At 34.4% G+C, this 12,138-nt stretch overlaps 1 protein-coding gene across 3 annotated transcripts in view; it reads left to right on the forward strand.

Annotated features, from left to right (window-relative positions):
* The window catches only part of LOC131434616 (neuropeptide F-like), a 66,903-nt gene extending 55,886 nt beyond the window's left edge, over positions 1 to 11,017 (forward strand). Inside the window, exons 3-5 of one of the 3 annotated variants that reach the window (XM_058601513.1) lie at positions 6,320 to 6,439; positions 10,365 to 10,419; positions 10,552 to 11,017. In XM_058601513.1, coding sequence (XP_058457496.1) covers positions 6,320 to 6,439; positions 10,365 to 10,419; positions 10,552 to 10,617 — 241 coding nt within the window. In that variant the 3' untranslated portion in view covers positions 10,618 to 11,017. Of the gene's footprint in view, positions 1 to 6,319; positions 6,440 to 10,364; positions 10,420 to 10,470 lie in introns of all 3 variants that reach the window. The other 2 variants (XM_058601522.1, XM_058601531.1) reach the window with 2 other exon arrangements.
* The last annotated feature ends 1,121 nt before the right edge of the window (positions 11,018 to 12,138 follow it).

Raw genomic sequence — 12,138 nt, forward strand, 5'->3', positions numbered from 1 at the left:
TGTCTGCATTTAGTGACATGGTGGAGAGAGTGTGCTGAAGCTCCAAAGCACTCCGTACGCTGTTCTTGCACTTGACTGTTACGAATTTCGTTAAATCGCCGAACGCAAATACAACCAAATTATCTCGTTGATTAATCAGGGTGGTTCTACGTTTACTGTTTTCGTTGAAAACGACTGATGAATCACTTGGTAGGGAAATCTAGTACATATTTTTATACTAAACGAAGAAGAAATAGTTACTTTCTCATTTACTGTTGTGATTACAAAGGATGTATTTTGTTTTGTTTCGCTAAACACATGTACCTATCATGAATACGACGGATGGTATTGATAAGCGATACCGGCGCATAGTTTAGTTAAAGGCAAATAAATTCTTATTGCAGTGAATGAATAGTATTTCACTAAATGGTTGAACGGTGGAAATTAGGTTTTAATCAGTTCTCGGAAAGCACCTAACAATGCAACATTTCCATGTGTGAATTATGAACTATTCTATTCACTACACGGAACTTTTTTAGTTGATTTTAACAACAAAATTTCCAAAATAACTATAAAAATAGTTAAAACTGAGAATTTACTTTGCTGAAAAAACTCTTATTTTTAGAGAATGTGTTTAGTTGGCGAATATCCCGGACACAAACCAAATGTCAATCCAACACGAAATTCTCATTGACAACTAATTTTGTGACTAAAACCAGAAAATTGATCTCTATTTATCTATCGCCATCATTGCTGAAGGACAGCACAAAGAAAACAACAGTTTATTAGCCAAAAATTCATGAGAAGTGTCAAAGCAAAACAATCCATTAAAAAGCTAAAACGGACAGTCTTGTTGAAACTGCTTGAAAATGGTTTTGATGTTTTTTGCATGTGTTACGATATATCCATACTTTAAGTTCTATGTCGATATGTATAAAAAATGCCGTGAACTCTTAGTGAAAAGTGTATTTATTCAGAATTGGTGCGCATTTGATGCGATTGTGATAATGTTTTTACGTGTAACAGTGACGTGAGTTTCGAATGTTGCACTCTAATTGTATATGTCAAATGAAGTTTTTTGTGTCTTTCAATCTTCCGGGCTACACCGTCCGGCGTACTAATTGTATTCGGTTTTTGTTTTCCGAGCTCTCAAAAAATAACTAACTAAAATCAGAAAATCAACTTATTTTTTCGCCAAAATGCTTCGGTCTTTCAGTGTATGTTAGGAAAACAGTTGATTTTGAAAAAAAAGCAGAAAAAGTGTTCTTCGCTTTTGCTAGGTGAACCTTCGTGAGAAAATATCGTACATTAATAAAAATGTGCTAAGGTTTGTTCGTGACAAAATCTGGACAGATTAAGTTTGGAATAAAACGATTTTGCTGTAAGTTCAATCCAAGGTGCATTTTTGCCTTAGATACAAAGGTCTTATGGCCTCATACAATTTTTTTTTAATTTCAATTGGATCCGATTTCAAGTTCCGGAGTTACAACTATTAAAATTATTAAAAAATACGCACTCAATTTTCTCGGAAATTTCTTAACCGATTCTCACAAACTAAGAAGCAAATAAAAGGTCTTAAAATTCTTTAAAATGTCCCAGAAAAATTGATCCAGATCGGACTTCCGGTTCCGATATCACAGTGCGATTGGTGAAAATTTTCAAGTTCATGAATATTTTTTCACAAGCGATTGCGAAACGAGGTGCACATTTTTATAAAACTTACTTCTAAATTCATCTAGTTGGCAGATCTTGTTAGTTAGTGAAAATACTAAACTACTTTGAAACTACTAGCCCCCGATTTCCGCTTCTGAAAGTACCGATAATAGTGCAGAAAATCTCCTTAAACGGAACTCACTTCGATTCAAATTAAAGCTTTCATTGTCTATAAATATACTGTGCAATTCCATCCTGATCCGACGGCGATGAGTGTCAAAACATTCAAATCGTCATTTAAAATGACGATACAAAACTGGTACATGCGGTTTTGCTCCGTTCGCAGCGAGCTTTGTTCAATTTCTTATAGCGTGCAGGGTTGGTACATAATAATCGATATTTTTCAGGTGAAAAAAATGTAAATTTCTAATTCTTTCATTCAATTTATATCTATTTGTTAGTGTTTTTACAAGATCATGATAACGATGCTTTTCTATAAAAGTACACTTATTGCCTTTCTCATATAGAAAGTTTATGCAATCACTTGAAAAATTTACTAGTGAAAATTGGCCCAGAGGGCTAAGTGCTCTATATCATTCAACACAGCTCATCAAGCTGAGCAATGTATGTGTCTGTGCGTGTATGTGTGTGAGTATGTGTCAAATAATGTCACGCATAAAATAAAAAATCTCATAGTCCCATAGGTTGCTATTGAATTTCACACCGTCATTTAAAGCGACGATGCAAAAAAGGGTAAAATTCTTCTAGATTTGACTTAAAACTGATTCAATTTGTAGGCTATATTAGTTATTTCTTACTTACTAAACGAACCGACTTCGGTTATTCTGGTTCCAAGTTCCCGGTTCCTGAAGTGGTACAAAAGTCTAAAACGGGGAGGGCTTGTATTGTGAATTCTCAAACGAACGAAGCAACAACAAAAAACACCCCCTGTGAACACTTTGCATGACATCATTACAGAATGAGAGACCTTTATTAGAGAGAAATTGGATGCGCGAGAGAATATCCCACTGAGCAGACCAGTTCCCTTGCTTGATAAATTGCCTGTGCTCTCAGTCTCAGTTAACACATGAACTACGCAATCCATGGCAATGCAATGAAATGAAGCGTTCGCTCTCGTTAGTACTGTACGAGAATGAAGAACTTGGCTTCACGGCGTGCTACAAGACGCGAAACAAGGTCATACAGGAAATGTTTACGGTTTTTTTCAGTGTAGGTATACAGAAATCATTTTTGAACATAATTTTTGTACTCCAAGACCAAATTCGATCACATTTGAAAAATATTTCAAACATTGTATCGCATAATTTTTTTTGCATATGAGCCCATTTTCAAATCGATCAATTTGTTTGTTTCTTACACTGTGCATATATCCTAGAAACACTAAAGGCAATGTTCTTTAAATTAATATTCATCGGAAATAAAAAATTATGAATCTAGTTTTCTCATAAGCATTTTCAATATGAGAATCATTCATCAAATGCTAACCTCATGAAGTGTAGTCATCAGCTGGCGCACATCTTCATGAACTAATGAACGAACGAAGCAAGGAAAAAACATAGCAGGGTGCATAAGTTTCCTATAATATCATGGGTAAGATTTTTCCCTATGATCAGAAATCAATAAACGAAGAATTGGGTTTATTATATCTTAATTTAATTTATTGCTTTAATTACTTTAATTATTAGAATAGTAAAATAAATAGTTAGTTTTGGTATTCCACGAAACGATTTCGTGCACTTGTTTAGCACAAATGGACGTTGCACATAACACATTAATAATGTGTTCCTTTTTCTATACGCCGTTTTGCACAAATTTTTTTAGTAAAATAAAGATTGACAGTTCTTTTTTTTTATTCGTTCAGAAACACATTTGTTGCTTTGGAAATAAGCTTTTTCAACATTCAGTAAAAAAAAACATCGATTTAATAATACTTGAAAAACGATAAAGTTTTTTTAGAAGATTAAAATATTTACCTTGAGCGTTATGGGGTTAAAGAGTAAAAATTAGATTTCCTGGGAACTGGGAAGGCTCTTCTTCCTCCCTGAAAGGGATTACTATTTCCAAAAATGGGCTATTGGGAGATCCAAATTTATTAAAATGTGCAAGTGCGTAGATATCTGTACTACTATTCACTGCACTGATATCGCTCGTTTTGACGTAGGACTACTCTTTGAATTCTATATAGGAATGCGAATTCAAAATTCGAAAAAAAAAAACCGTGCAAACAGATGAGATAGTTGGTGGTCGAAACTTTAATAAATAACGAACAATTTTCCATGTTCACCAAACCGTACTCATATTTCGTTTAAATTAAATCTTTTTGCATTTCGCTTAAAATGAACACTAGATCTCGATATTTCATGCTATTCGAATACCGAACTTATGATCAAAAGGGTCAGCAAGTTAGAAACAGTTTAATTCACAATACGATCCACCCTGGGGGACAAAATATTACTCGTTTATTGCTGTAAACACGTTCGGTGTACACGATGATAACGTTTGGCGAGTGCCAAAAATGGTAGAACGCTTCTGTCTTATCAACAGAATTGCACTGTTTTAGAAAACGAACGTATTGCATATAACTCATTATTTGCTGTCGAATCTTACCAGATGATCGTCTACAGTTTTGTAAACTGGCGTTAGACGAAATGAATTCATTTAACTACTAGCACATGTAATAGACGTGCGAACCTAGTTTTCAATGTGTGTAAGGAATTTAACTTTTATAAACGAACCATCTAGAGCTCTTGCGTTTGATTACCATGGTAATGGCAATCAGAGCTAATAAGTCATTGTCATTGACTCAAAATAGACGAAAATGTCGAGAAATTTCTGTCACTCTCTGCCTCGCTTGCAAACTATGAGAACAAAATCTATGTCCAGTCAATGGCATAAGCGGGAGACTAGTTTCAAAATTGTGTTTTTTCTTTCATTTGCTCTTTCAGTCTGTGGTGAATAGGACAATACAAAAATGAATAAATAATAATTTAATAAAAAAACTGAACAGTTGAAATATTAAAATATTTTGTAAATGTTTTGCAACAACTAAAGCAGGGTTTCCCAAAGTGGTCAATATAGACCCCTTGGGGTCGATATCCTTTTTGCGGGGGTCGACGTAAACGAAAACTGATTATGGGGGTCGACGAGGTCTAGAAATCGACCCCCTATTGTTTGATATCAGTTATTATTTGAAATATTTACGCTAAAATGTTGTGTTTGTTTGACCATCCGCAGAAATTGGTAAGTATTTTACATCAATATTAAAAAAGCAAGAAATTGAATTATCAAAGAAATTTGTTGATGGGGGTCTGAGGCCTAAGTTAATTTTAGTAAAGGGGTCCATGACCCAAAATAGTTTGGGAACCCCTGAACTAAAGTAACTGTTTATATTGATGAAACTGGTAACACTGTTAACCAAACGGAGCGTAACCGTGGAAACCGATAAACAATTGCGCTTTGTTGATATGGTTACGAACATGTTGAGGATTCGTTGATACGATGAAAATAATAATTCTTTTGATTCTACGAACGAAGCTTACTTCGAACATACGTGTATTCTCTAGATATGCAGTTTTCAGTGAAAATCCCATAGTATGCAGTGTCGATATTCAACCGAAGCTGTGAGAATCGAAAATGACAGAAAAATAACTTTTACCTGTTGGTGCTCGAATTTGTAGTAGTTTTGGTTTCCAAAGAGGTTCTGGAATTTAATTATTTCGATTTACGATATTTTAGTCACTTTAGTGCCAAGCATAACAGATTTTCAATACATCGATGAAAGAATGAGAATTGAAATTCTACTGATGCTCTCTAAAGACGTTAGTTTGGTTTCGTCTTGTCATAGAGCAAAGAGTGACGTTGGCAATTATTCTCTCTCATTTTTTCAATGAGAAACGAAAATGCTTCGTCTCTCTTCGTTTGTTCTGGTGTCGGTTATTCACGAATGAGACAGTAAAGGATTGAAAATGAGGCTGTTGGATTGGATTCTTTCATTGAGAATGCGTGACAATTTGAAGCTCTGATGGCAATGTATCGGATTTTCAATTAGTTCCAAATTTTGTTGGTCTCAACGGTTTATGGTTACTGGCCTCATTGGTTTCCAGTTTCCGATTTCCGATCTAGAAAGTCCCAGAGTAGGTCATTCAGGGAATATTAAGAACAATTTTGGTAACAAGAACGTTTATGAGAAAGACATAACTACTCCGAGAGGTAGATTAAAACAAGTTTTTTACAAAAAAAGAGAGTGTTTTATCAATAGTAACAGCATCTAAAATCCTAGTACAATGACATCATCTGGAAATCGACTCAATCTGACTTTTAATACAATTCTAGCTCAAATTCTACAACTGGATTAATTTAACCGGAATCTCAGATGAACGATAATGAAAGTTTTTCAGATATTAGAAACGATTTCCAGATGGTTTGAACGATTCGAAAGAATCACAGTAGAAACCTGCATGCCACCCTTGTAAAAACAAACTGTCTTGTAGTCCTCTGAATACAGTTTCATACACGCAATTCATCTCTGTGCACAAACAATTCCTGTACTAGCCCGTTCGAAGAGCGCGTTTTTCACACACTCAATGCGCTATAAATATCTCTATCTCTGTGGCGAGTGTGTCTAGTGTTCTCTTTCTCTCTCTTTGTTTCTTTGTTTCTCTTGTAGGTTGGCACGCAGCGAACTACCCCCCAATTATAACAGTATTCATTCGGGACTTGACAAAATAATCGGCTATTTCATCTTAGAAGCTATCGATAGAGCACACTCATCAGACGCTAGACCAAGGTGAGGGTTCTTCCGGAGGGGACATTTAGGGGAAGATCTAATTGAAGATGTATTAATTTTGATGTTGTTAAGAAATTATCATACAGCTTTCTATACCCAGGACAGAATCATTGAAAAAAAAGACAAGCGTCAAATATTTTGTGACGATAACAATAGCAAGTTCGTTCCGGTCGAAACTAATTGAGGACCTAACCTCAACTTGAGACGGGGCAGCATTTGTGTTTGTAAATGAGCTGTCAACTGTTAAGAGAGTACGAATATTTTAGATTATTTGAGCAATAAACAACTGTTAGTGTGACTATTCACAACATAAAATAACAAATAACAACCATTCAGAAGCGTTCGCCGGGTCACTCTTTGGGAAAATTACTACTTCAAAACCACAGTTAATCTTCTGACGCACATTGCAAACTTTACTAAGATGTCTGTTACCTGTGGTTCTCAAGGAACCAAAAGTTCCTTTCTTGCAACTTAAAATTACACGAAACTATGGAACTATATTGACAACTTAAGGATATCATACAATCCTAGCTGCTGCATATCTATCTTTATTCTCCTTCCTCTGTCTTGTGTAAACAAAGGGAAAGCCACATAAAATAAAAACACAATTTTCTTAACATGAGTCTCAAAGATTGATCGTCAAATTTCGACTGTAATAGAGTAACATAGGGTAAGGGTGCCCTATTTAATATCATTTCTAAGGACGTTACCGACTGATTACCTGTTTTAGCCACTAAAATCACTTTGATTTTTTTATATTTCTGCTAAATTTGCCTTGCTCCTTATTGATAATTGATTCACATTCCTTGGAAATTAAAATAATATTCATAAAATCAGCTAAGAACGCTTCTGATATATTAACTACTTTGCTCCTAATTTCATCTCAAAGGATTTTTATTCATCCTATTAATTAGTAATGGCCACATCAATCAAAACAAAACATTGCACTATTACACTCTCAGGTTCAGAATGTCATGCTTAAAAAAGGCCTAATGCCAACTATAAGACAGCACACGATATTTTTAGAATCAGTTTTGAATCATTTCGACGTTCAAAATTGTTCGGGTCGTTTTCGTTACCTTTCGTTTTAAATTAAACACACACACACACACACACACACACACACACACACACACACACTTAACAGCGTTATGTTAACATATAGCGGAAACAAACCAGTGCTACTAGATTTGCACATAATGGTTATTTCAAAAGTATTTAACACGCTCTTTCTGGTAATATTCGAAGCCGAAACAGTTTTATTGAAATATAAATATCAATAATACAATTAAACTAATGTCACGGATACGAGAAAAAAACAATTTTTTCGTAACATTTTGAGAAAACCTGGCAACTTTGCGAAATCAAATGAGACGAAAACAAAGCGCAAGCAATTGAACTAAGTAAAAAACTTTCAACTCGTATTTTTGAAGACTTTTATTGCCTGTCGGGTAAGTCTTAAAGTTTTTAATCGTTAATTAAACTTGTGGCAAGTGAACAATACTAATTATGAAGTCATCCAGCATTCAGTTGTGCGAAATATTGATCATGTTTTGAGACGAATCGATCAGTAGATATTCAGAAATATAACGAACTGTAAATCCTGAGACGAAAATCTGTCCTAAATTGAAAAGTGAGTTTGTTTTAAATGAAAAAACGATTACCGAAGAACTTAAAACCATTTCTTCCAATGAGAAAGTGTGACAATAGCTTGAATACTCATATTAATACATTTCACAGTTTTGTTCAGGTACGTTGTAAGATATTATTCATGGTCAAAGTAATGAGGTGGAGCGATGAGATGGAAATAGGAGCTCAGGTGAAATAGGGATCCGTTACCCTATTTTGAACAGAATTTTTAACAAAACCTTATCTTTAACACTAAATTTGTGCAAGAATAATATTGCAGATTACTTCCAAAGCTGGACTTTTGACACAATTTCTTAATCTCTCTTTGCACAAACATGATTGCCGAAAAAAGTTTGAAAAAATCAACGAAAACAATAGTTAGTGAAAATTAACCTCAATTTTGGAGTATTTTGGAGCGACCAATTGCACTTCCCGAATAAAAAATATTGTAGAAAAACAATACGATTTGTTGTCACAAAACCTTTGACCATTTTGCTTTGACCATTGAAAAACATTTTAATGTATTGTTATACATTATTCAAGTAATTGTGAACATGCTTTTTACAATAGAATGTATAGGTTATTAGGTATAGTAATCATTCAAATCATAAAGTTTTCTCATGCATGCTTTGTTGGAAAACAATCAATTGTACAGTTTGCATATTATTTGAAACACCACGTGTATAATGAATTCAATTGTGAATCGTAGAAACAATATATTGAATCGCTGGAAATGAAAAACAATTGTCAAGATACAATAAAATGTATTGTAACCCATAGATCTAATTGTGAATCAATTATTCATGCTGTAAAATCAATGGTTTATTTTTTTACGGGCGTCGTCCGGGTGCGAAAAAGGCAACCAATCATTATTTCCAAGAGTTTTAGAAAACTTTGCTTTTTAATTATTTATGGTAATCTCACGCTGTTGAAAATTTAATCACAAATCATATGATTTCCGATAGCTTGTAGAAAAAATTATGTTGTTGGGTTAAGTACATCAAAAGATATTCGCGATAAAGTTCTGCCCTTGTACAGGATAAATTCTAAAAAAGCGCCCCATAGTGAAGCAAGTCGTATTCACAACAAAAATTTGAAAGTTTATAAATTTCGCAATTATTTACCTTGAGAAGACAATATTTGCAATATTTGATGCATATTCTTGAGTAGAATCCTGTACTCATATTCATAATCTCAAATAAAATGAAATAAATAATATAAGACAACTCGATTACATGTTGGTAGTTGAATCGATTAATTAACTTGTTTATATTTTGCTCTTACAGCTGTATTGTATTATACTCTCTAATATAAATATGCATTTGCTACGAAAGTTTTTTTTTTTTTGGTTACTGAAAATGAAATTCAGTGCGAAACTCCAAGTGTGAATAAAAAACGGGCTGCTTAAGCAAAACTTTAGTGGCCACCAGTACAAAACCACAATAACCGCGCTTTATAAGGTTTTGCACGATGACGACACAAATGAACTGCCGATGAATCAAGTTCATCTTTGACAGTTGCCGTGTACTTGTTTTGTTTTGCGACTGCAAGTTAAAAATTGAAAAATGACGAAAAAGTACCTGTTAAAAACGTATTCCAAAGTGAAAAGAACTAAAAAGATTGCCCTGTATGTGTTTCCAGCATCAAGGAGCGATATATTAATGAATCTGTTGAGTGTGAGGCGACTTGCGATTTTTACATTCGAACGATGAACCTCTGATGAACTTTTAAACTGTAAACAAGTACACGTCGACTGTCAAAAAAAGTTCATTTTGTGAGGTTATGACATGTTCGTGCAAAAGCTAATTAGGTTTTGCACGAACATGACATAACCTCACAAAAATGAACAGAATGAACTTTTTTTGACAGTCGACGTGTACTTGTTTACAGTTTAAAAGTTCATCAGAAGTTCATCGTTCGAATGTAAAAATTGCAAGTCGCCTCACACTCAACAGATTCATACATATATCGCTCCTTGATGCTGGAATCACATACAGGGCAATTTTTTTAGTTATTTTCACTATGGAATACGTTTTAAACAGGCACTTTTTCGTCATTTTTTCATTTTTTAACTTGCAGTCGCAAAACAAAACAAGTACACGGCAACTGTCAAAGATGAACTTGATTCATCGGCAGTTCATTTGTGTCGTCATCGTGCAAAACCTAATAGTTCCGATCATCATTATGATTTGATTTGTTCTGTAACTTCTAGAATCTAAATATGCAATCTAAAATGTACCATCTTTGTCAATCATGGTCACCATTAGAGTAATTCATCGAAATTTCTCTATTTCAGATTCGGTAAACGAGGCTTCCTCATGCCAGTCGGCTACGGTCAGGATGAACAGGAGGTAAATTAAGATTTTAAATCGTTTGAAAAGTCTAATCAAAATCAATTGAAGCTTTCTTAATGTCTATCTGTCGTTCCAAATAACGCATCCTTCGCTATTTCCGATCATCATCCATTCTGTTTAATGCTCTAGCGAAACTATTACAGGATGATTGGCAAGATCCAGCGCTTTCAAGATGAACAGAACGCCCTCAACTAAAATGAACGAAGATCGTGTGAAGATGTAAGATGACATTGAACGAGTAAAAAAAACAACACCTACAGATGTTTAGTTTGCAGAAAACGAAACCACAATAAACAACGAAAAACATTTCCATAAAAATATGACTGTCAAAATTGGATTTTTGAACGAAAGATCAATGCAAATCATATCATAATCCCCTTTTTCAAATCACTAATCAATGTACTTCTGAACCAGCATACGTTGCACAATAGTGACTTTATATCCCGTTTATCGTAACCTAACCAAGTTTGCACTGTTTAAATATGCTGCTGCGATTGTTTAGAAAGTATGTAAATATAAATTGCTTTGTATATAAGATTCTTAGCTTCGGCAATTGAATTTGACAACAGTAAAGCTGAGCAGTTGAGCAAATAAATCTCACCAAAAAAAACAACAGTTTTCTTTTGTTTATTTCCTAACATCGATTTTTCCAATATCACAATAATCAAAAGAGAAACTGTCACTTACTCTAACGGCCTTCTGAAAAATCAGCCGAGAGATGGCCACATTTTTTCTATGTGTTAGTGCAATTGTCATATTTTTTGGAAAAACAAGAAGATATGGGGAAGGGAAGTGTAAACATCGAGTGTTTCAGGATCATTCGTCGAATTACATCCAGTTGCTATAACCGAGAACAAAGTTTTTGTTTCATATTTACCAAAACGGGAATACTTGATAACTTGGAGAAATGAAACTGCATATCCGAAAACAGCACATATTAGCTCTGAAATAGACTACGAAGCCATGTTTTGTTCCGATATTTATTTGTGCCGATGCCAGCGCCATACTAAATTTCTTGAGAAAATTACACAACACAGTCAAAACGTTCTATCTCGCCACCAAGGTTTATTCTACATCGTGGGTGCCTCCAATTTCATTCATTTCTGAATATTTTCTATGTTAAATTGTAGTTTACTTCTACTCCGAGTATACTTTTATTGCTGATATCTATTCGTACTATTGAATAACTGAAGTAATCGTTGCAAATCACTACTGCCGATATGAAAATTTCCGGAAGAACCCTCCTGTTCTTGGTTTCGTTTTTTATTGGAAGGTGTCGCTACCGGAAATTCAATTTTGCGACAATATGCCAATCATTTCGAAATGAATTCCGATTCAAATCCGATTGGGAAATTAGGTGAAAATTTTCATTCAGAATTCCATCGCTACTGTAGCTTTAGAGGATCGTAAGATCGTTAATTCTGATTGGTATACCACCAGAAATCCAAAATCAGAATCCTGAGATTAGATCCAGAATCCAGACTCAGATTTTCGGAATTCAGTTCCAGAATCCTGCTTCCCGGCTCAGAATTTAGGTTCAGATCTAAAACTTCTCTCAGAAATTCAGACCCAGAATCTAGGCCTGGGATCAGAACTCATGCCCAAAACACACGAAAACCTATTTATTCCTGTCAGAAGTTCAGGTCTATAACCCACTTCCAAAATGGAGACCTAGAATTCGGATCCCGATTTTCGCTCAAGAATCTATGTACATGT

This window comes from Malaya genurostris, chromosome 1 (genome assembly GCF_030247185.1).
Source record: "Malaya genurostris strain Urasoe2022 chromosome 1, Malgen_1.1, whole genome shotgun sequence".
Taxonomy (NCBI): domain Eukaryota; kingdom Metazoa; phylum Arthropoda; class Insecta; order Diptera; family Culicidae; genus Malaya; species Malaya genurostris.